The sequence below is a fragment of the Ixodes scapularis genome, unplaced genomic scaffold (assembly GCF_016920785.2).
Source record: "Ixodes scapularis isolate PalLabHiFi unplaced genomic scaffold, ASM1692078v2 PGA_scaffold0__279_contigs__length_252992795, whole genome shotgun sequence".
In the NCBI taxonomy this organism is placed as follows: Eukaryota; Metazoa; Arthropoda; class Arachnida; order Ixodida; family Ixodidae; genus Ixodes; species Ixodes scapularis.
In genome coordinates, this window is record NW_024609835.1 from 113,577,736 (window position 1) to 113,603,687 (window position 25,952).

The window sequence follows — 25,952 nt, forward strand, 5'->3', positions numbered from 1 at the left end:
GATTGCTTCCCAAATATGCATACGTACATACGCGGCAGTGCACAAATGCAACCATAGGTGATGTCATGCCTCACGGGACAGACCGTAATACAATGAGCGCGTACCCAGTCCGTCCGTGGCCATGATTAGCTAAAGTCATTGACTATAGCTAACTTAATGACTCATTGCCTCAAATCATTGACTCAGAAACGTCAGAGTTCATATCATGCAAGTTCTCAAGTATATTTCTTTAAGGTTTTGACGAACGGAGTGTTAACGAAAATTGGATTATTTTTTTTTTGTATAAAATGCTAGAAGCTCAAACCGCCTGTGTGCCTATTTTATGGATCGCCCTTAGCTTACACAGACCTTGCTTTACAAACAAAATTACTGTAAACGACTTAATTTTCGCGAGGAGCTAGTTTTCAAGAATTTCGCGAATCACCTACAATTCGCGACAAATAGGTCCCGTGAACGATTCCGGTAAAATGTAAACACATTGAAATCTACATTGGGATCTCACCGCGTCGCGAAAATTAGAGTCCGCGAATTATTTCAAAGCTTCAGCTTTGACCTAAATCGCGAAATATTGAGCCCGCGAAAAATCAGTCGTTTACAGTAAATTATGTGTACAAAATATGCGTCTGTACAGACGTGTCCTTCACTCTCACACGCCATGTGATTGGACCGTTTATCTAAATCCCTCTGTGTTTTGCAAAAAGCAAAAAAAAACAAAAAAAAACAATGTTTTTTATGAAGAGGTCTCAAATATGTTTAGATGCCATGCAAAAAAGTTTTGGAAAGTAATTAAGCCTAATCCGTCACCAATGTTGCCTAGCATTTTTTGTGATGATGGGTCCTTTGTGATGATGGGTCCCCATCAATTAGCTGCTGGGTTTAAGCCATTTTTAGCAGTGACTTTTTTTAGGAGGACAGTTTCTTACTATCAGTTGCTCTGTCATCGGTTGGCGAATGTTCTATACAGGACATTAGCATTTCCAGTCATGGGGTCGAGTGTGCTTTTGACCGTTTGAAGGCTAACTCCAGCCCCGGTCCGAACAGCATATCCTCCAAACTCCTAAGATTAACTAAACACACATCTGGGGTTATACTGGGTAGGCTCTTTCAACAATCCCTCTCCACTGGCAAAGTACCCGATGACTGGAAACTGGCTCACGTCATTCTAATTTTTAAATCCGGACATAAAAACTCTTTCAACAACTACAGACCCTATTTACTAACGTGTGTCTCTTGCAAGCTCACGGAACATATACTTTCATCCCAAACCATGATCCACCTTTCCAGTAACAAACTTACCGTTCCGTATAAGCATGGCTTCCAACGCGGTTATTCCCGAAGACGCTACTATTCGAATTGATTCCTTATCTCCATGTGTTTGTTCATTCCTTACCTCCCCTTGATTTTGTTTATATCGACCTCGCAAAAGCTTTCGATCCGGTGCCCATAACAGATTGTTATACAAAATAATTGTCAAGAATACGACCGAATTAGCTAAAAACTGGATAGCGAGCTTCTTATTCAATCGGTTTTAACCCGTTGTGTATAACAAATATATCACAACTGGTATAATAATAAACTCTGGCGTTCCACAGGGTTCAGTTCTTGGTCCGGTATTGTTTCTTCTTCATATAAATGACATTCTTTTCAACATAAAATCAACAATATGTCTTTTCGCTGACGACTGCGTCATTTATCGCCCCATTTCTAGTTCTCAAGATGTGTGCACACTTCAACGCGACCTGGAAACCGCAAATAACTTGCGCAGAACTTGAATGATTCAAATCAATACTACTAAAACTAAGGCTGTGTGTAACTTTCACCACCAAATTAAATGTTGCCCGCCACACGTACACAATTGGAGACGATGAGATCGAAAATGTAACATCAATAAAATATCTTGGCGCACATCTTTTTTTTTAATCTATCATAGAACCTTCATATTGAACAGGTCATTAGCAAAGCGTCCAAATCTCTAGGATTCAACAAACATTCATTATTTCAGGCTAATAATGAAACCAAGCTTCTTGCGTGTACCTTCCTCGCAAGATCGCAGTTGGAGTATGCATCAAGTGGTGGGCGCCTTCATTTGATGTATTTAACCAATAATATCGAGGCACTTCAAGATAAAGCAGCCAGGTTCACCGGTAAGAAGTATTCTCGTACTTCAAGCGACACTAACATAAAACTGTCTATCAACCTTTCGCCCCTTCATGATCGAAGACGCATTGCCCACATGTGTCCCTTCCACAAGCTCCATACGGCTGATCTCCTTTCAGACACGCGTACATCCATCCGCCTAATCATGTTTCATCTCGCGTCGACCATTCCTTCAAAGTACGTCCCATCTTTGCCCGCACCAACCTATTAAAAAAATCTCCCTTTCTTCTCGCCGTCTCCGAATGGAAGAGTCTACCCAGCGATACTGTGTCGATCCCCACTGCCCGAATGTTGACCACTTCTATAACTAATGTATAACAACGTATGCAGTCGCGTTTGAGTGGAAACTAGTTTTTTGTGCGCATTTTATTTTTTTGTTTCTTTGTCTTGTTATCTGCCAACTGCATTTTGCGTGTGTGTGTTTTTTCTCACCTTCATAGATTAATAATAATGGTGTCAGTGACCTCCCTCCTCCCCTTCCCCCTATCTGATGCCCGGAAGGATATTTAGGATAAATAAATAAATAAATAAATATATCTAATCACACTATCCTTCTGCAATCTCATTGATTCTGGAGTGAATTTGAGATGCTCGGAACATGTCACAACCTGCGTTTATTATATTCTCAGTGACTAGAAGTGTCTCCGTGCTCTGCAGAAAAGCTGAATTCCAGAACATTTTGTAATTTTAGATCTTGTATATAGGATGGTGAGACAAAGGCACTCCCACAGCGGCGAACGTTATAATTTGAGCGATCTAAACAGCCGAAGAGACCTCATCGGAAGCAACTTAATAACTCATTGAGCGATTCGAACGCACACCCACATTTAAAAAAATGAGGCAGTATAATTCATTCCCACCGGCGGCGCTCGCGGTTGTGTCTCAAACTCTCCGTGTCCGGACGTGCAGCTCGTGGAGTGGCCATCTTGGACAACGCGGAACTGACGACCATGGTGACGGTCATCGTGGCCCTGATGCTGTTCACGGCGCTCTTCTGCCTCGTCCTTAGGCTCTTCAGCAAGTGAGTTGCCCCCGCTAACGCTTTCGTGAATTCGATAGATGTTCGCGGCGAATTGATTAAATGTTCAGCGAGGCCCCGCAACGAAAACTCCCTCGAGTTACCGGCACCCCAAGAAACGCCGGGCGCGCACTACTACGTTCACCTACGTTCAGGCTTTCTGCTTCGCGATTGGTTTATCGGCGTCTAATGCCGCAACCTCATTGGCCGCAAACAGAAAAAATGGCGCTCGGGTCTCGCCCCGTATTTTAAAAGATTTCGGTGGCCGCATTTTAATCATAGACTTCCGCGTGCCGCCATTTTAGGTCTTCTGCTGGGCTGCGGAGCGCGGTCAGGGCATGCCCAGTCGCTTTCTGGTTCGAAACATCAGACGTCGCGCGTGCGTTCAAAAACAAATATCTCAGAATTTTTTTTTCCCGGGCAGACAAGCGTTTGAAATTTGTAAATAGTCAGCAACATCTGAGGAAACGCAGGTTCAGTCCCGGTCACCTTATCGCGACCAATGAGGTATAAAAGCGTCGAAGACGGAATCGCGATGCAAAATGCCCTAACGTAATGGATTTCGCCCTGCGTTTCTTCGGCTGTCAGTCCAGCAGCACCACCCGGACTAATCAAAGCCCGTGCACAAGCATTAGGATGTCGTCACGGTGGGATTGAGAGCCGACCCATATTGGAATCGAGTGCGGCCTCAACGTTCGGCTGGGCCTTGCCTCCAGTCAAAGTGGAGGAGGCTGTGCGTGAATCAAATTTTGCGGGCTTTTACTTCACCAAATCAAAGTAGTGCATTTGGCACGCCCCAGTGAAAAACTCGAGGATTCGTTTCGACCCCTAGTGATATTTCGACGTGCAACCGAAATCTCGGCTAAGGGCGCCTTCTTCGTAATATGCCTCAGTCAGGTAGCGGGCACCCCGGCTGGGAATCAAACCCGTCACCTAGGGATCTGTAGGCGGATGCTTTGCCTCGGAACCTCCGAGGCGGCCACCTGGGGGGCTATGTTCGACAAATGTTTCGTTTCTCCTAAAAAGAAACGGGAGTGACGGAGCTGACGATATCGCGTCTAACTGGTTAGAGGCACAAATGACGAAAGTTCCCTCTTTTGTCATTTTGAGCATCTAGCCAATCAGACGCAATATCGTCAGTTCCGTCACATCCGTTTCTTTTTAGGAGAAACAAAACATTTGTCGAACATAGCCCCTATGGAGCTAGGGAATTCGCGGATTTTCATTATTCTGGGTGGTGTCGGTCAGTGGGCATATACTGTTTGTCCCGTTCCCCCAGAGTGTTACTGTCTGACCGACGGGCTCTGTTACATCTTGTGGTGGCCATTGCAGGGCCCGATTCGGCTCTTCGGGGCGCGACCGCATGGCCGACGCCGGCGCGTCTCCCGCGGTGCTGACGACCGTAGACGGAGCCGTGGCAAACTCCCTGGGCAAGGCCTCGGTGCCGCACGCAACCTCTCGACGACCGTCCAGGAGCTCCGTCGACTACGGCGGCGTCAACTCGGCGCGCAGGGCCAGCTACGGGATGCTCGCGCCGCCTGGCGACTCCGCGGGTGCGTACGGGGAACTCGACGTGCGAGCTTGCTCGGGAAGTACAGGGTCCACGATGTTTCCTGCGCTGTCAAACGAACGGGAAAAATTGCCACCGGCAGATAGCAAGTTCAAACTTTCACCAAATTCGTATTTTAGGGGGTGGTATTTACCTCGTGAAATTTCAAGGTTCTTAATGATAATAATCCCCAGAGAAGGGGAGCAAGAGGGACCAAAGACAAACACAAATCTTCAAACACAGCTAGGTGACTGATGCGTGACTATAAAAACCCACCCCGTCCTGGTATCGAACCAGGGACCTCTCCATTTCCAGTGGAGCCCTCTACCAACTGAGCTAACCAGGAGTTCGACGTCAGTAGAGCAAACGGATTTTAACAGCTGCCACCAGTCTAACACCAACAAGGGTAGACAGCCTGCATTTTAAAAATATTATATTAATACAATTAATGCAACGGTTCAGCGAACTAGACAATAATAACGATAATAAGCCCTGGGGACGGGGAACAAGTTGGGAAAAAGACAAACACAAATTCCCAAAAGCAGCTAGATGACTGGTGCCCTCAATCGCGCACCAGTCACTTCACTCCTGTGGTAAACAGAGAGTTTTACCAGATCATTCCGATGACTCCGATAGTGATACTTGACACTCCGCCGCCGCCTTTGCGCATGCATCATATCGCTATCGGGGGTAGTGGAGGTACCGAAATAAACTACTAAAACTCTCTATACTAGACCGATACTTTAGCAAGCCGATTTACGCGGTCACCCTAAAAGCTTCACTCGGCTTCGGGACCTCGCTTAGGGGTTTGACATTTTAAGAAATCATGTTTTATTAATTGTAAACAAAGAAATATAAGTAAAATGAATACGATACACCACATCCCTGCCCACTTGCTATTAGGCCTTGGGATGGTTGGGTTCGGACCGGAAGCCGCATCTACCCCGTGCTGGCATCCAGTAGTTGTTTGACTCTGAACACTGCTCTGAATTAGTGTGTACCAGCTCAAGTAACACAAGAGGTGCTGCCCACCTGGGGCCCACGTAAGGTCCACCTCTTGTGCTACTTGGGAGGAGAGAGAGGTGTGCCGTCCGGCGGCCATGAGAGTGTCTCGATAGGCAAGCACGCCGGTTGCTGACCAAGGCCTGGCGGTCGCAGCAGAGATGCTTCATTCGGCATACAAATCGTTGTATTCGTTTGTTTTTGACTCTTCGGTTGTGAGAAATAATAAGTTCCATCCTATATTAAACTCCTGTGAAAAAGCGTCACGGGCGCGAGCGCAGAAGCTAATATTCAAAGCGCTTAAATACCGTTTGGGAGTGGTAAGTTACTTACATAGTCTAGCGTCATTAATTTTTATTTTTAGTTTTGTTCTTATAGAAAAATAATTGTCTGCCTCACCTAACACACCAGCTCTAAGAAAGCGAAGTTTAAGTATGAGTTAATATGCGAAGTTTTCCTTTCTAATTTAGTGTCAAAGCTCTTTTCATTATTTTTTCGGCAACTGTCCATTTTGCGGAGCTTTAATTACATTTTTTGTATTAATTCATCTTTTATTTTTTGCATAGATTAATAAAACCGAAGTTTTCTTCACATCTGCATTCTCAGCTATAGCTTAGAAACCATGAAATGCCTGAATTGATTTTATCTAGTGAGCATGCGTCATAGGACAATAAACATCAAGACTAGCAAGATAAGCGGAGCAAATTCAACTACCGTATTTATTGAGGAGTAATTTCATTTTGACAAGTTTCGTTTCTCTACGTTGCACCCCGGCACAAAACACCACCACTGCGTCTTTTTCTTTGCCGTATTTGAATTGAATTGAATTGGTTTTATTCAGACACAAGGTCTCGGGTGACAAGGCAAAAGGCAGATGGGTTCTGCCTGACTTGGCCCTATCACCAGTTTACATTGCTCAGCGTATAGTACGACACGTTGTAATATAAACACAGAAACCACGGGGAAACAGAACGGCCCACAAATAAAGATCAAAACAACATAACTTATACAGTAGTCATGTCATAACAATTTTCGGGGACATAGGACGCACTAGAATAAATGAAGCTCAACCATTGGGTATACAAACACTTTTTAAAAACATTCATTCAATGGGACATGATAGAAGGTACCGTTTTATATTTCTTTTAAAGGTATGCTTTGATCCGCATTCATGAATCATTTCTCTTACGGCCGGATGTTTATTTAAGAAATCAGGAATTAAGTACGCTAATTGAGTATGTCCGTAATTCGTCCTTGACCAAGGTATTCGATAAGAGTCATACCGAAGATTGTATTGTATATTTCTAGGAAGGAATGCGTCAAAAAAAGTGGACTGGTCACGATTGAACTCATTAAAAATGTGGATTGAAAGTTTAAGCTGGAATAACTGACTAATATTAAGGAAGCTATGTTTTAGAAAAAACGGCGTTGTGTGGTCGGTGCGCTGAAGATTTTCAATACAACGTACTGCTCTTTTTTGCAAAACAAACAGCCTATCAATATTTGTCTTAGTCGTTGAACCCCAGACTAGTAGACAGTAATGAAGGTGGGAATGAACTAGTGAATAATACAACTGACGTCTTAACCAGCCTGGGACAAGTGTTCTTATTTTGTATAAAATGCCAATAGATCTAGAGATGCTTGCATGAATTTTATTTACATGTGGAGTCCAGCTTAAATTTTCTTCGAAGAGAATTCCCAAAAATTTGTAGATAGTGACACGCTCTATCGGAGAGTCTTGGAATTTTAAAATAATTTTGCAGTCATCCGGTTTACTTCGCGGCTTAAAAATGATATATTTAGTTTTTGTAACATTTAACTGAAGCTGATTGGAGTCTAGCCAGAACGATAACTCGCTCACCCATGTATTAGCAGAAATTTCAAGATCACGCAGACATGGGCCAGAGAAAAATAAGCTAGTGTCGTCGGCATACAAAACTATTTCAGGAGTTCTAGGTATACGTACGATATCATTAATATAAATAATAAAAAAGAGAGGACCTAAAATAGACCCTTGTGGGACACCGTACGAAATTTGTTCTAACTTGGACCTGTAGCCATTAAGACTAGTATATTGTTGTCGACAAGATAAGTAGCTACGAACTAAATCTAAAGCAACACCTCTTATTCCATAAAACGGTAATTTATAGAACAAAATATCATGTTTAATCGAATCAAAGGCCTTTCTGAAATCCAGAAACATTCCAATAGTGAAATGTTTGTTTTCAAATTTATTAAGTATTTTTTCTTTGATGCTAAGTAGAGCCATTTCGGTTGACTTATTCTCCGTAAAACCGTATTGCTGAGTAACAAAAGCATTTCTTTCACTAAGAAACTTTGAAAACCGTTTTTTTATAAGAAATTCTAGAACCTTTGAAAACAAAGGAAGTACAGAAATATGCCTATAGTTGTTAATGTTGTCAAAGGAGCCTCCTTTGTGTAGAACAGCCACTCTTGCAATTTTCATGCCATCAGGAAAAATGCCCGTTGCTAATGCGTTATTGCATATATGCTGCAGAGGAAAACACAAGAGGTCTGCGACAGCTATAATTGGTATAGCCTTGATGTCATCCTCTCCAGCTGCGGTATTTGTAGATAAAGATTTAAGGATTGAATATATTTCTTGTTCATTGCTTGGAGCCAAGAAAATAGTGTCGACAGCTACAGATGAAATATATTTGTCTAAGCTTTCGTTTGGACCATGTGGCTGCAATGACGCACCTGCGTTAAAAAAATGAGAGTTAAATTTGTCTGCCAGTAAGGCATCGTTATACTCAATACCATTTAGAGTTAATGTATCGGGAATCTTACTCTTGTGTTTTCCAATTAGACTTCCTACTGCACCCCAAAGTTTTTTTGGTTCATTCGAAATAGATGCAAACTTGTTTTTATAGTACTCAACACGTGCTTTCTTGAGGTCCTTATTTAATTTATTTCTTATGTGTTTATATTTAATTAATATTGTCTGGTCCCTTAGTCGAATAAATTTATCGTAGAGTTTGTTACGTTCATTAATCCTTTTATACAGCTCGCGAGTAACCCACGGCTTCCTAGACTTCTTGTGATTTATTACAGGTCGAAGAGGAAACGCTTCATTGTAAATGTGCTTTATTTTATGCAAAAATATGTCGTAACACGAATTTGGGTTTTCTTTATTATAAACGTCATCAAAACTGGTATTTTCTATCATGTCCCGGAAAAGAGCAAGAGCATTCACGCCGAAATTGCGTCGCAATACAGGAGGGTCACGGATGTTACACTTTTTCTTTTTGACCAGAGGAAAAAAACAATATATTGGCAAATGATCACTTAGACCGAATGTAAGAATACCCGAGACAACATCCTTTGGGTCATAGCTAGTTACACACAAGTCGATCAAAGTTTCACTTTCAGACGCTAGTCTTGTTGGTGAATGAATGACGTTTGAGCAACCAAAAGATTCAATGACATCAAGAAAACGTCGGCAGGAACGAGTAGATGAAAGAAAATCAATGTTGAAGTCACCAACTAAGACAATTGGTAAATTGAGACATGACACGTAATCTAGAATTTCATTTACAAACTCAAAAAATTCATTTATATCGCCCGATGGGGGCCGATAAACTGAAGCAATCAGTGACCCAAGGCACTTTACAACAACCGACTCATAGTGGTCACTCATCTGCGTAAATTCGGGCAAGACTACATACTCAAGGTTATTTTTAAAATAAAGCGAGGTCCCTCCTCCCTTGCGATTTCTTCTGTAAACCCCTTCAGATTTATATCCTGCGAAATTGACTACGTCGTGTTCACTCGAAAACCACGTTTCAGTAAATGCCAATAGATCGAATCTGTGATCTAAAGAATCCAAGGCTGTTTCTATTTCAAACCATTTATTTTGTAAGCTTCTTATGTTGATATGAAAGATTGACATCTTATCACTTCGAAGCAGAAAAGGATCGTGCACAACAGAGTTAAATGACGTGCTGTCAAGATAAACAGTTACTGGTGGTTCTGCCATCACAAAAATACAAATAAATGAAGCTTCTAACTTTCACTGATTCAGCAGATCTTATCTAAATCAGCCTCACACTCAATGACATTGCGCGTTCGCCCGCTGCCTTACGCACAAACAAAAGACCATTCTTCTGCCAGGCAAACTGGTACTGCTTTTCCTCAGCCTTAACCCTCATCAGCCAAAGCAACTTCTTATTCTGCGGTGTCAGGTTATCGAGGAAATACACGTTGGATTCGATATTCTTTAGAAGACCCCTTTTTGCCATCCACTGGTTACGTGTAATGCGCGACACGAAGCGAATGAGTACGGCCGGAGTTTTTCCTGGCTTTGAAAACAGCCTGTGAACGCCTTCTAGTTCGTTTTGTGACAGTTCTGGTAGTTGCAGTTCAGTTGATAGCTCGTTTATCTTATTCAGTAGGTTTTCGTTGTCAGTTTGTGGCAATCCATGTATTTCGAGATTCTGTCGCCTACTGTACTGCTCCATGCTGTTGACTTGTATTCTTAGTTTCTGAATTTCTTGGCCAGCATTATCAGCCTCGATCTTCTCCACTTTTTTTTTCAGGGTTGCAATCTCAGTGGATTGGCGTTTCATTTCTTTAAAAACTTCGTCGTACTGTTCAGACATATGTTGAACGGACTGTTCCAGCTTGTTGACGGTCCCTTTTACCAACATCAATTCATCAACTTTGCACCTGATTACTGGTAATTCCGTTAGTTTCTTATTGATTTCCATGAGAACCTTCTCAAGGGCTGCTTGTTCGGGTTTCTGCTTTACAGCACCCTCGGCCCCACGAGCTTTCGAAGTTTCGCATGTTTGGCATTTCCATTTACTTTTATCGACATCCCCTTTGGCCTTGTAGGTTGTCTTAGAAACACCAGAACACGAGCCGATGTGGTAACTGTAGTCGCATTCCGAGCATGTTAAAAACACTCCATTTTCAGGGAGTGACTTAAGACATACCAGGCAATCGGAATCAGCCATTGTAAGCTAGACAGAGAACAGCACAACGCTACAATAGCAATAGCAACAGCAACAGCGGCGGCGGCGAGTGGGCAGTAACCATAAACGCAGTATACAGCGAAGTGTACCAACCTGCAAATTTCGAAGACAGCTGTTAGTCTCAGGCCGCTGTCACTGCCGCCACCGCCGCTGAGCAAGTGGCTTGGATCCCGGAGAAATGCGCCTTTTAACGGTGCTAGGTGACGTCAGGTGCAGGCTTGTAAACCAATGACTTGAGGCCTTCGTTGCTATGATGATAAAGTGCTCCTGGCGTTGATAACAGTACGGTGCTTCAGCGAAGTCTGCAAATTTCGAAGACAGCTGTTAGTCTCAGGCCGCTGTCACTGCCGCCACCGCCGCTGAGCAAGTCCTGAGTAATACCGTTGTGAGTCTCTTGTCTCTTCGGCACAGCTAGCAGCCACAGATTATCGTATCGCTTTACCTAGAGCGCAAAACATGGAGAAATATTCACACCAACACGCCCCACGCCAGCCTCGTTAGACACGGCCTGACCTGCCTCCTGGCCCCGATGTGACTAACAGCGCCACCCCTGGTCCCCTGTTGCAGAATTGGGCCACGAAGCACCCAGCTCTTATGGAGAGGCTGACGCGGTCGGTACACCACCCAGTTCTAGAGAACCCTGTCTGAATTCACCTTTTTCCAAGAACGTACTGCCGCCTAATGGGGTGTCGGGGTTCGATTTTGAGTTGCTAGAACACAAAGCGATAGCAGTGCTTGTCGGACTCATTTGACCACAGTATTTGGGTACCTTCGTAGCATCTCCAAGATTTCTAGTCACATATCGTCGGGATAAGCAAATCTGGTTTGCGTTTGAGGCAGACCACTAATGCATACCCTTGTCACACGGGCACACTTAATTGCAGTTACGCTAAGCCAGAGTTAGCACACAATACTTTCGGACAACATTCTGCGGCTATATAGTCAAAGCTATGGGCGCACGTGCGCTTAAGCATCTTGAACACCCATGAAAGCAGTGCACGTGAGCTCTTCACTTGTTCCGTAATAGCTATACCAGAGTATAGTGCGGTAACAAAATATTCAACATTTCAAAGATCTTATTTCCTGCCTAGATTGGGATCGTGTTTTGAGAGAAAATGATGCAAACACAGCCTATGACGTTTTTTTATCCTGCTTTGTGTCCGCGTATAACACCTCTTTTCCCCTAAAGACACCAAAAAAACATAAGAAAACTCGAAAACCATGGATATCTCATGAATTATATGCAAGAATTAAAAACCGCAATAAGCTATTTCAAATATTTCTAAAAACGAGAAGCGAAATTGACCTTTGCATATTTAAGAAAGTCCGAAATAAACTAAACTCTGATATTAAAAAAGCAAAATGCCAATATTATATGAACAAATTTTCAGAGGTTATGGGAGATCCCCGAATAATATGGCAAACAGTAAACGAGATCATATCTAAAAATACCTTGGCAAGAAAAGTTCAATATTACAATGAGGCGCTGACGGATGAACAAATAGCAAATTTGTTCAATGTGCATTTTGTGGCTGTTGGTGCTCCTTTAAATAACTGTGTAGAAATACCATGCGAGCAGTTCATTTCGACAAACTGTCTTAATTCTCTCTTTCTATGTCCGACAGACCAATGTGAATGGATGGAGTTAATTCTAGCATTAGAAAATAATAGCGCCTCCGGGGCAGACGACATTAAACCAAAACCGTTAAAAGCCGTTTGCGACACAATCAGTATTCCACTCGCGCGCGTTTCGAACCTCATGTTATCTACGGGTGTCTTTCCTGGCAAAATGAAGCAAGCACGTGCGACGGTTATACACAAAGGTGGCCCAGTTAGTGAGTTAAACAACTATAGACCTATTTCTGTACTTTCTGTTTTTGCAAAGATAGCCGAACATATTGTAAATAAAAGACTTGTTAAGTTTTTGACCTTCAATAATATTTTAGTAAGAGAACAATTTTGTTTTCAGAAAAAAAATCGCCAGAAGTTGCACTTCTTGGAATTAAAGAACAAATTCTCGAGAAAAAATAACAAAAAATATACACGCTTGGTATATTTCTAGATCTTAAGAAGGCTTTTGATTGCGTTCAGCACGAAATACTTTTACAGAAACTTCCGTTTTGCGGAATACGCGGTATTTCCTTATCACTGTTTAAACGTTACCTCACTACAAGAACGCACTTTACAGTAGTAAATGGAGTAAAGTCAGACGTTGAGTACATAAAGCATGGGGTTCCTCAGGGATCTATTATTGTACCTATACTATTTTTGTTATATATTAACGACATTGTAAACATACATGGCAGTTCAAATATAGTCCTATATGCAGATGACACAAATATTTTCTTTTCTGGCTCGGACATCGACGACCTCTTTGGAAAGGCAAAACAGTGGTTGCGGGGATTAGACTTATGGCTTAGATCAAATAAACTTTATTTAAACATAGAAAAAACAAAGTGCTTACTGTTTAGACCAAAAGGAATGATACTACCTTCCAATTTGCAATTAAAATTCCAGGACTCTTATATTCAACCATCTTCAACCATTCGATTCTTTGGGGTTTTATTCCATGAAAATCTATCATGAACGCCACATATTGATTCTTTGAGAACAAGTCTTTGTCAAGCTGTTGGTGTCTTAAATAGATTAAGATGTTATCTTCCAACAAAAATGAAACGTCAAATTTATTTCGCTCTTGTGCAACCCGCATAAGTTACTGACTTTTAGTGTGGTCAACGACATCCCAAACAAATCTAGACAATAATGTATCCATACAAAAGCGAGCATTGCGAGCAATTGGTAACATACAACTTCTTAAAAGTGCCACACCATATTTTAGGACATATCAAATACTCAACGTAAGAAATCGACATCAATATCAGCTATCACTTGAAATTTGGTGGCAATTTCAGCTCGATAAATTGGTGTTCCATGCCAAGTACCACGCGAAAGATAGCCCATATAATTTAAGGCGTCATTTATTAATGAAATCGCGTTCGCGAACGAATTATGGAGACCAGAGGTTGAGTTTTTTGATACCAGACTATTTAAACCAATACCCATATATCTTAGCTTCATTGGAGTGCGTACGATCACTCTATCAATTTAAAATATTGTAAAAGAATACTTACTCACAGGGGAATAACACCGGATGTGTTTTAAGCAAAATGCTTGGAATAATAAGTAGAAATTGTCCTTTCACGTTATGTTTTGTGATGTATTTGTTTTGTTTTGTGTAGATTTTTAGTTTGGAGTGAAATTGTATCATTCCTCATTTATTTGTTTTTGCTACCGTTGCTGCCAAAAGGGTGGCATGGCCCCGTCAGGCATTTATGCCTTTTGCCATGTCCCCTGGGACATCTCTGTACCGTTATGTCTTAAATAAAAAGTTATCAATCAATCAATCAACCGTGGCGACATGTAACAGCAGTTAAAGGTGAGTTTACTTCGGTTAACGGTGCCTGTGTTAATCCACGAGCACCGTTAACCACAGTTAAGCCGCCCTTAACTGCTGTTACGCTTCATCACAGTTACCACAGTATACTCGCGGACTGATATTTCGGAAGTGAAGAGTGCGCGTGCACAACTTTGATGGGTGCTCAAGATATGCGAGCGCACTTGCGCTCATATCTTGGACTAAAGCCACGGAATGAGCTACGTAGCTTAATTAATGGCCCTAACTTTGACTTCATAGCCACATAACGTTGTCCAAAAGCGTAGTGTGGTAACTGTGATTTAGCATAGCTGCAGTTAAGTGTGCCCTCGTAACTAGGGAATGAGTTATCATCTCCAAAACCCTGCGAGCTGCGGCAGGACTCCATACCGCTCGCCTCACCAGAAAAAAATCTGTGACGATACAAGGTTATAGCCCAAATAGTAGAGACGAAAACTATTTAATCTCCTAAAAGAAATGACAACGCATTCGATTGAAACAAATAGACTTACGAAAGGATGACGCCTTGATTGTTGTGGTTGGTTAGTTTCTTCCACGCGATCAAAAGCAATGCTGATCAAGATTCTAGGAGAAAGCTTAATCTCTTAATCACCAGGTCTTCACTTGCAGGATATCTAGAAATTCATGTTCGAGAATGCAAATGCACCCCCTCGTTTGCAAAAACTGACGTCCTGAAGCGGTTGCACGACAAGCGCTCGAGGGAAGTATATGATGCACATGTGATAGTATCCAAAAAAGACGCATGTGTTCATGCCCCTTCCGTGAAATGATCGGCAAAGGAATTGTTTTTTTGAGCCTCTGTTCCTAAAACTTTGTAGAGATTAAACTACTTTATTTTTTATTTCTGTTCTTTCACCTGTCTGCCAGTTTATTCTTGAAACTTTTCTTTTTATTAATTTTTTTTTTTACGTAAAGGACGCTTAAGATTCGCCTTCAAGAGTGGAACGCGATAGCTAAATATAAACCCCCGCTCGTTGCCAAGCCGTTCAAGCGTGCCTGCGTGGCCGGAGAAACAAGAAGACGCCGTTCGAAACTGTCGCATCTCTCCAGCAAACATACGCCGGCCACAGGCCGGGAAACTGTTGAGGTTTCGGCCGGTACCACTGAAATGGTGACTGAATAATACCGGACTGTCCTAGCCCGTCTACCTACAAGAAATTACAGCCTCAATTTAGTATTTCTGCACGGAGATCTGGCAGCGCATCAATATCGAGCACCTTACGAGGCGTGGTCGATAGCCAGAAAATCATCGTAATAGACCGATTCCAGATGAGTCTCGTATGGATGGTGAATTGCGCAAATGCACACTCGAAGGGCAAACTCGTCAACAAAATCAAACTCGGCGTAAAGGGACGCAGGTGGCTGAATGTCGACCCGGACACCAGAGGTGTAAAACTGAAGCTGTTATGGCTTTCAGTCCACATGGAAAGTCATCGTATCGAGGAAACGCTGGCACAATTTGGTACAGTTCATTCCATCGTAAAGGGAAAGTGGAGATGCGCCGGGATGAAACAGGTGGATACGCTAAACGAGGAAGTCACCTTAAGGTTTCTTGAAGGGATGAACGCAAGCCAACTTCCCCACCAGCTCACAGTCTTTGGCCCCCGAGGCTTGGAGCTCATGCGGGGCCGTCCCCCATTATGCCTTCGATGTTATCGCAATGGTTACATCCGTCGTGAGTGTAGACACCTACGATGCGGGCAATGCTGTCGTTGTGGCCATGCTACGAACGAGTGCGTGATCACATAAGCAGACAAGCTTGGCCAATCAAGAAGCCCAACTGACGACAATGTCCAGGAACAGCTCATGGACATCAGCGATGTAGTCGACGCAACAGGAGAGGTCGTCACTCCCACTCCCTCGACAACGAAAGCTGAGCAGGAAACTTCGACACAGTAGCAACAGCCCGTTAGTCCTAAGGTGATGACACCTAACGCAGAGCCAGGAACGATCACACAAGAAGACATAACCAAGGCGACAAAGAAAGATTGGCCAGATTGCGCACTCTAAAAAAAGGGTGTAGCCATTATACCCCCAGTCACATAGACGACAGCCTAAAACTTCAGTTAGATGTGCAGCACATTGACGTCGAACTGACGACCCCAACTTTTACGAGAGGCTTTATGGTGGTGGGATATAACATATTAAATATCTAAAGTACTACGTATCAAAAAATAAAGGAAAAAACTGGGGGTCTTGCAATAGCGGCAATAGAAACGATATTATTTTTTTCTTTTTACAGTCAGTCACACGTACGTGAGCTATTTGAATAAATTTCACAACTCGGCTATCAAACCGCTTGTGAAAGTTCGTACCGTCAGTTCAACGTCAGTGCGATGTACTTCTATCTGAAATTGTTGGGTGTCTTATATGTCAAAAAAGGGTGTAAGAATAGAGCCTTTTTTGTGTGTGTGAATTCCCTCCATTGAATACGACTCCCGAGCTTTCTTTCCAACAACTGCTGATGGACTTTGGAAGGCGAGAATCATCGATAGAAATGCCGATCCTCTCCCCCCCCCCCCCCCCCCCCCCGGACTACAAAATCAAATTTTATAAAAACTGTATCTAACGTACAAAGCCCATGCAATAAAAAAAAAGAAAAAAATGTATCTGTGGCATAGTGGGTGGCGTGCCTGGCTCGTAACCGCAGGGTTGTAGGGTCGTAAGCACGATCATACCCCGCCTAAAATTCTTACATTTTGTATTTAAGGCAAATGAATAAGTTAGAAATCAATCGGGCCTTTTCCGTCCCCCCGACGCCGACGCCGGCTTTTCTGCACAACGTGCTCCTTGAAGCTGTCGTTTTAAAAGTGATTTTCTCCTCTTCTTTTCGTCAATATTCTTGCTGTGTCACCTTGTGTCAAGAATATTAGATTACCTTAGTTATGGAACTCCCGCGGGAGCGCGTAACCCCCCTCACTCACTTCAGTTCGCCTCCCGTAGTTTGAAGCGCCACCTAGGGTCTGCGCGTCAAAACGCTTGTATTCTTTAATAAAGCTTTTCACAAAGGGCGCTGACTGTGTCCAGCTTCCCGTTGGAAAGGGAAAAGCCACATCGTCATCAGCATGTCCTTGGAAATCTTACATTTAAGAGAGGGAGCAACTCAAACCATTGGGAGCGTTTGCAATTTAATGTGCACGCCTAAGGCGCAATTTGGTTGCACATGCGTATGCGTCAGTGGGCGTGCGAAAGAAACAAAGCGGGCAGTGAGAATAAGCAAAGTCTGGCGATGCTTGCGAACAATCAGCGCCTTCGCCTCCTCGACACTCGTGTGGCAAGAGCGGCCCATAAACTACTTGATCCAGTTCGAGCAGTTAGAAACAGTGAAATCTAGGCACACTGCTGCTTTCAATGAGCTGGCCGCAAAATAAAAAACGACGATTATGTGACAAATCCCCGAGAATTGGGAAAAAACGAAAAACAACACAACATACAGTCTCTGACTCCGTGTGATGTGTTGTCCTCTGTTTTTTTTCCCGGTCTCGGGGGTTTGTCTTAAATTATGTTAGGCTTTCTCCTGCTCGCTCGCGGCCTAACTTTTTACTGATTACATGATATATTTATATATATATGATATGATAAATTTATTCTAGCTCAGGAGAGCCGCAGTGCCGCAGAAAGGCAAGTCGCCCATACCTAGAACGCCTGTGGCGCCGATTCTAATGATGATGAAATGTTATTGTATAAATGAATTGCGTGGATGATGACGATGATGATGGGATGGTGAAGAGGTTGAAGAGCGTCAGGCGTGGCAGCGGGCTTCACGACGGTGGTCTTCGCTAGGCCGCCATGGGCTGCTGACTTCTAGCAGGCCAGTCTCGAGCGCCTGGCGAGGGCTCCCTGCGTCCCCAAAGTTGTGTTCTGTTTTTATGCTGGCAACGCTGTATATATCATAACGTCATCTGGCATCAAATCACGTCATAAAAAGGCACTTTTCGTTCAACATTCGAACGGATTGGTCGGCGCCTTCTTCGTGTCCTCAGCACTCCACACAATGACGACGAGTAAAGACCGTTGAGGAACCCTGCCGGGCCTGCTACTGCGTGCTGAGATCTGGGGGGCTATGTTGCGCTTTTTGCACTCCCGGGAGACTAGGGAGAGGGAAGTGACGTCAACAACGCAGCAAATGCAGATTGGATGTTGATTTTGTTTTCTTCTGTCAACATCCAATCTGCATTTGCTCTAGTCGTTGACGTCACTTCCCTCTCCCTAGTCTCCTGGGAGTGCAAAAAGCGCAACATAGCCCCCCTGTGCCTGTGAACGGACGCCATGTCATATACAGACCGTCTTCACCCCCGTTCCTCGCTATGCCGGTACCAGCCTGCGTGCCGTGGCGGCAGTGGAAGCCGTTGGAAGCCTTTTTCAACTACTTGGAAGCCGTTGGCGGCGATGACTTTACTCCAAAACGCAGGAAGGCTATTTTGTTGGATGCGCAGGACCTGGAAGGACAGCGGATCTACAATAATGTGGCACCGGCTAGTCCGGCATCGGCCATAAAAAAAAAAGAGGAAGGAGTCACGAAAGGGCATGGTGAAAAGAACCTATTTTAGGAAGCACTGGCCGTGCTGAATAACCACTTCTCAAATACGACGAACGAACTGATGGAAAGACATCGTTTTCGTCAGCGCCGTCAAATGCCAGGTGAAGCCTTTGAAGCCTACGCCGCCGCCCTTCGTGAGTTGTCGTCGGGCTGCAACTTTGGAGAGGCAGCTGATAAGAGTATACGCGATGAGCTGTCGGAGTGGACAGCATCGAAGCAGATACGCGAGCGCCTGCTCTCCGAAGGAGCGAGTCTGACACTAAACCGCGCGATCGACCTTAACAGGCACATCGAAGAGACTTAGCGAGAGCAGGGGCCCTAAGCTGGACGCTTGGCGAAAACGACGGCGAGAAATTTGGCGGCCGCGATTGGCCAACGCCACACTTGACCTTGGCGCCGGCCAATCATAGCCGCCGAATTTCTTGCCGACTTTTCCGCCAAGTTTCCAGATTAGGGCCCCTGAAGGGAGCTAGCTGGGGACCCTGTCGTCCAGCGAGTTGTTGACAAGCCGGCGAGCACGGGAAGGCGTCGTCTGCGTCGTGCTACCGTTGCGGTTCGGCTGCACACCGCGCGAATGCGAAGGAATGCCCGGCCAGAGGCAAAACTTGTCGCAACTGCAACAAGCGGGGCACTTTGCTGCGGTGTGTAAGTCGAAGCTGAGGCAAGAAAGTCGGCAGGAAAGTCATGCTGCCAAGGAATCGACGGCGGCCACGAACTCTGTCACGATTTTGAACCTGAACCCTGACAACGCGCGAGGGAAAGGGATCGACGTCGACATCGACAACGTGACGTTGCGGTTTTTGGTCGACACCGGCTCGTCTGTTTCACCTTCTGAGGGAAAATATCTTCCACAAACAGTTCGACGGCCGCTCGCTGACTGACGCTACGGTGACGCTGCTGTATTGCTCCAAGAAGCGCATCCCAGTTAAAGGCGGTTTTTTAGCTGACGTTGCCTACAAACACACACGCACGTGTGTTTTGTTCCATGTTGTGCAGTGTGGCAAGTCACTTCTTGGACTGGATGCCATTCAGAACCTGCAACTTAACATCCACAGCGACACGCTCAGCTTTCTACAAACGGTTGCGCACTCAGCGGAAGTGCTACCAGTGAATCTGCGTGGTGAATTCACGCATCTTTCCTCGGGCGAGCTTTATCTTTCCGAGAGCTTTGTCCATCAAGTCAAGGTCCGTGCGTTAGTAAAGTCGGTCGCCGCGAAGCCACGCAGAATGCCCATTACCTTGCGCGAACAGGTGTCTGAAGAATTGCAACGATTGGAACGTCTCGTCATCATTGAGCGGCTGGAATGCGTCGGAATGGACCTCACCCATTGTCGTAGTTCGGAAGAAGGACGGCACGATCCGGTTGTGCGTCGACCTGAGGGAACCGAACACAGCCATCATTGTGGATGGGTTCCCACTTCCCATACTGATGAGCTGCTGCACCAGATGGTGGGTGGTACCAGGTTGTCAAAGCTCGACTTGGCATCTGAGTACCACCAGGTTGAACTAACGCCCAACAGCCGTGAGTTGACAACTTTCGTCACCCACGATGGTCTGTTTAGGTTCAAGCGCGTCTGTTGCGGACTTTCATCGGCGCCGGGTGCTTTCCAAAAGATGATGTCACTCATCCTGAAAGGATGGAGAGGAGTTCTCTGTTACATCGATAATGTAATTGTTTGGGGGAAGATAACCAGTGAACAGAAAGAAAACATGAGACTTGTCCTGAAGCGTATTTCCGAGGCTGGACTCCAACTGATTGACAAGTGCGTGTTCGACCTGTACCAGCTTTCTTTCCTTGGGCATGTGGTGGGCAAGGAAGGCCTCGTTCCTCTGCATCTGAAGGTGTAGGCCACCGTTCAAGCACAAGTACCGAAGGACTTCTCAGCGCTGCGGTCATTCCTGGGACTCGCAGGCTACTACTCCCGTTTTGTTCTACGCTATTCCCGTACGGTCGAGCCTCTCAGAAAACTGCTGCGTTTGAGCCAAGCATTCACTTGGGATGACGCATCGCAGACCTCGGACTTGGTTTATTTTGCACACGAGGCACACCCTAGCATCGTGAAAATCAAACAAAGACTTCGAGACAAGTTCTGGTGGCCCCGGGTGGACAGGCAGGTGGAGTATGCCGTGCGGAGCTGTCACCTGTGCCAATCAGTTGACAAGTTAGCAAAACCGGTCGTGGCACTACTGCGTCCGGTTGTTCGCCCGGAAAAGCCCTGGTCGTGGGTCCGCTGCACCTGACCACCGCAAGTCCCAAGTTTGTCATCACTCTTGTGGACTACCATTCCAAGTGGCCGGAAGTCTATTTTGCAAATATGGTTACGTCACAAGCGGTAATAGATTTCTTGCGAGGCGTGTTCAGTCGGGAGGGCTATTCGGAAGAACTCGTAACAGACAACGGGCCACAGTTCAAGTCGAGGCTTTTTGAAGACTTTCTGAACGAAAGAGGATTTAAACACTGTGTCTCGTCGGTATACTACCCGCAGGCCAATGGGTTGGTCGAACGATTCAACAGGAGCCTGAAGGACTTTTTTCAAGTTTCAGTTCTGGAAGGACGACCGCTTAAAGAAGCCATTGGGAACTACTTGGGTGCATACCGGTCTATCCAGCACTCTACCACGGTCGCCAACCAAGGACCCGACTTGACATCATTGGCCTTTCATGAAAGAACTTCTTTCAGGAGCCAGCCACGGCAACGAAACAGTTACGAGCTCGTGTCCAAATCAAACAGTGCTCAACGAAGGAGTACACAGACGCAAAAAGAAGTGCCAAAACTCCAGAATGCAAGGAGGGAGATTACGTACGGCTTCGTAATCCCACAAGTGTCAGTAAGGGTGAGCTTTCATTCTCCCGACCACTCAAAATACAGAAAACGTTGGGTCCAGGCTCTTTCCGCGTGAAAGACGGACGCAGCTGGAATACCTCCAAGCTGGTGGCTGTGCCTGAGGAATGCGTCACTGAAAGAGGTAAACGGTTACTACACTTGCTACCCATTCCTGGAAATCAAGAACAGTCAACCAGGAGAAACGTCTCGTGCAACCAAGGCGAATATGCCGTCGGGAAGAATCGCGAAGCTTTGGCGACGCCATGTCAAGTTTCAAGGGGCGCACACTCGGTTGAGGAACATCGCCTAGAAGCTTCGGCAACGCCAATACAAATTACGATTGGACCAGATTCCGTTGAAGAACAACGTCAGAAATTTTTGACATCGCCGGTAGAGATGAAAGTCCTGTTGTTAGACATCGGCTGGAGGATTCTGCGGCGCCTACACAGGCTCCAGGAACGACGTGGACGGACGGATCTAGCAGAGGACCGTCTACAAGAGAGCGACGGCGTCTCGCCCGTTTCCAGAACTTTTTTTTTTTTTTTTTTTTTTTTTGGGGGGGGGGGAGATGATGATGTGTTCTGTTTTTATGTTGGCAACGCATTGTATATCATAACGTCATCTGGAAAGAAATCACTGGCATAAAAAAGCACTTTTCGTTCAACGTTCGAACGGATTAGTCGGCCCCTTTTTCGTGTCCTCAGGACACCACACCCAGCTTGCGGACGAGCCGCATGAATTTCCGCTAAGTAGGGAGTCCAGCACTCCCGTGGTGGAGCTCCATAGGTTGGCGCCGGTGTTGGCCGGATGGCGGTCTTCGCGAAATCGGGCTTTGATGTCTCCCAGCTTGCGGTCAAGATTGTAACCGAGCAGCTTGAGCATCCTGTCGATCGGAGACGTGGTGGGTGCCGCTGGTCCGGCTGGCTCTCTGACGATGGAAAAAACAGATCTTATGGCCAGCTGGCTTCCTCTTCTGCGCGGTTATTTTTCCCGCATCGATTTGGATACTTACCTCTTTACCTGGCCTTGTTCCCGCCGTGAGCAATCCGTCGTGTCCTCATCGTCCTCAACGACGATCCCGACAATATTGCTTCACAGGTCCTCATCACACGGCAGTACGCACGCCCTATTCAACTATAATCATCGCAACGGCCGCCTCCAAAACAGTGGCGCTCCGATCGACGGGAGGCTAGGGTGCCTTCATACACGCGCGCGCTTTTGCTTGAGTGGTGACATCTCAGCCATTTTTAAGCCCAATCGTTTTTTCTATCCATTTCGAAGCACGCGCAATCTGGTGTCACTCAGCTCGAGCGCGTAGCTTTGGCTAATGCTTAGACGCCATTTTACCGCCCAAATCACGCACCGAGTGCGCGAGGGCGTCACGCGCTGGCATATTCAGGGCAACAATGGATGTCTTCACCCTCAGACAGACAGACATGTCGGCACCCTACGGGAGGCCAGAGCCGTTTATTGGGCCAATATACGGCTCTCCGAAAGGCGAACTGTGGTGAGTGAGGGGGAGGGGAGTACTGCCTCTGCAAGCAGCGTTTACGAGCATTTCTGTAACTGAGATAATCTAATAACTTTGCCTTGCCTTAACATTTGAAGAAGCTGAATGCCTTGACGTAAAACAAATTGGCTTACGTAAAATGAAAAAAAGCTATTTCCCGCGAAGAGCTCGGTGATCGGGGCTTGTGCACAATACACAAGATGGCAGATCTGTTTCGGGCGTGGTTTTGTTAGTTTTGGTAGCACACAATTTCGAACCCAAAAGGGACGAGCATTGCACGCATCCGTTTTTAGCATCTCTAAAAAAAAAAGGTTTGGAGTGGTAACCCGTTCTAAAGAAAGAAGAAACCTCTCGGGTCATCGGTCGGCATTGTGCAAGAGAACGAAGCGATAAAGTGTTCTTTTCATACGAGCCTAGCCAAGCACCTACACGCTGCAAGCTCAGATAGCACTGGACCACTCCAAATATCACCCAGATTCTATGCAAACGGCGGGGGTGGGAAGCTATGGACACAACAAGCATGATCCATCGCACGCTGGTCGTGGAACAAGCTGCGCAACCCCCGGATGGCGGCTGGGGCTGGGTGGTGGTGCTCGCGGGTTTTGTGTGCCACGTGGTGGTCGACGGTATCGTCTACTCATCCGGTCTTTTCTTTGATGAATTCCTTAGCTGCTTCGGTGAGGGCCACGCGATCACCTCCTGGATCGCCTCCATTCTCATGGGCTCCTGTTTGATATCTAGCCCAATCGCCAGTGGGCTGACCATTCGGTACGGCTGCCGGGTGACGGTAATCGCGGGCTCGCTCCTGTCTGCGGTAGGCCTCTTCCTCAGCATCTACGCGCCGAACATCCTCTACCTGTACTTCTCCTTCGGGCTCGTTGTCGGAACAGGCTTTGGCTTCATTCTGCTGCCGGCCGTGGTGTGTGTGTCCACCTACTTCGACAGGCGTCGGTCGCTGGCCACGGGCGTGACCGTGTGCGGTTCGGGCGTGGGCACCTTCGTGCTGGCACCGCTCGTCCAGCTCCTGATCCGCCTGTACGGCTGGAAAGGCACGCTCATCGTGTGCTCGGGAGTCTCGCTCCAGGGCGTAGTGGCTGGCCTTCTGATGCGGCCGGTGCAACCAGCGTCGCCCCTCGCGTCCCTGGAGCCCTCGTCATCTTACGAGCCCGCGGAGCGGGCATCGACGCTTCCGAGACCCATGGCCGTGTACGAACTGCCCATTCGCTCTCCCCCAATAGACGCCTGCGTGCAGCTGCAAATGGTAGGCGAAGGAGCTGAGAGTTTCCGTACTCACGTGAGGCTCCGCAAGGACTTGTTCTACGCGGGCTCGCTGCCGGAGGAACAGCGGCAGCCCGTCATGTCCTTCTTCACCACCGAGAGCAGCCTGCTCGACTCCCCGGACCACTCGCACGTGGTCAGCCTCGTCGACAACCGGAACCGTCTCTGCAGGATGCTCTTCTCGTACCAGATGACGGCCGCATTCTACGAGATGCTAGACTTCCGGCTGTTCGGCGACCGGGTCTTCCTGACCTTCGCCGTGTCCCGGCTCTTTTGCGGCCTGGGCTACAGCGTGCCCTACCTGTTCCTGGCTAGCATGGCCGTGGAACGGCTCGCTCTCACCGGGACAGAGGGCAGCTTCCTGGTGTCGCTGATCGGCCTGAGCAACGTACTGGGCCGCGTGCTGGTGGGCGTGGCGTCAGACAGCGTGGGCCGGGGCCGCCTCTGGCTCTACATGGGCTGCGTCATGACGTGCGGCCTGTCCACCGTCCTCTGCGTTCTGTGCACCTCCTACTCCTGCCTGCAAATCTACACGGTCGTGTACGGAGCCGCTGGTGGCGGCTTCATCGCACTCAGCTCGGTCCTGGTCGTCGACCTGGTCGGCCTCGACAACCTCACCAACGCGTACGGCCTGAGTCTGCTTTGCCTCGGAGTGGCCGCCCTTGTCGGACCGCCACTCAACGGTTGGATCCATGACGTGTTTGCGTCATACATGCCCGGCTTTCTCTTCGCTGGAGTCAGCCTCTACGTGGCGGGCATGACCTTGCTTGCCGTGCCTTACCTGCAGCACTGCCGCAGATGCCGTGGTAGCCACCTCGTTATCGTCAGGAATGCCTGACATCCTGGCTATTTATATATTTATAAACGTATACTGCCGAGACGTCAACTTGTATACTATGCCCAACACATCATGAGGGCTGCCGAGGTTTTTGAATGTATTATCTTATTATAGTTTCTCGATTAACTGCACCATACAACATAAATGAATAATTCCCTAAAAATATTCTTTCTCAAATAGGGCTCGTCGCATTTTGAAATATACGGTTTGACACCAACTTTTCCAGCGTGTGCTGGTTTTTCCTTATGTTGAGGTTTGCGGCGGGGACTTCACGACCGTACGGGCCTGCTGTTGGTTAGGAAGTTACTTGTACAAAAGGCATGATGGCAGCTCAGCAAAATTTAAGCATGTCAGTGTTGTGTATTGAGAGTCCTTTCTTTGCAATTAATAAAAATGCTGTGGTTGATCTTCCGATCTACGCCTGAAGGCTCGTTTACACAGCTCCGTTTTCTTACTTTACGTAAAGTAACAAAAGCTTGCGCCTACTGATGCCCCAAGTCACCGGGTCATCTGTGCTTCATATTAAGCAGGGTTGTAAAAGTTACTTCAAAAATGTACCTAATATGCAGTTACAGTCACTAATACGAAAAGGTACCTAGGTACGTACCATGGTACTCGCTTAAAAATGTACCTAGGTACAGGTACAGTTACTTCAAAGACACTTTATTTATTTTCCCCAAATTTGTTAGAATACAATACAAAAGTAAACATTTCGGCAAAATCTGCCTGGTTAGGTGAATATTAAGAAAAAAAACTGGAAGTACTCTAACCAAATGGTTTAAAGT

General features: G+C 46.1%; 2 protein-coding genes across 2 annotated transcripts in view; one reads left to right on the forward strand and one right to left on the reverse strand.

Annotated features, from left to right (window-relative positions):
* LOC121837174 overlaps positions 1-123 on the reverse strand; it is a 47,789-nt gene extending 47,666 nt beyond the window's left edge. Inside the window, exon 1 of the mRNA XM_042292709.1 lies at positions 105-123. Within this exon, the coding sequence (XP_042148643.1) occupies positions 105-123 (19 nt within the window). The remainder of the gene's footprint in view (positions 1-104) is intronic.
* A 1,090-nt stretch (positions 124-1,213) lies between these two features.
* Positions 1,214-25,952, forward strand: part of LOC120848509 — a gene marked incomplete at its 5' end in the record, with an annotated part of 70,189 nt that continues 45,450 nt past the window's right edge. Inside the window, 4 exons of the mRNA XM_042292713.1 lie at positions 1,214-1,261; positions 2,862-2,865; positions 3,067-3,178; positions 4,508-4,728. Coding sequence (XP_042148647.1) covers positions 1,214-1,261; positions 2,862-2,865; positions 3,067-3,178; positions 4,508-4,728 — 385 coding nt within the window. The remainder of the gene's footprint in view (positions 1,262-2,861; positions 2,866-3,066; positions 3,179-4,507; positions 4,729-25,952) is intronic.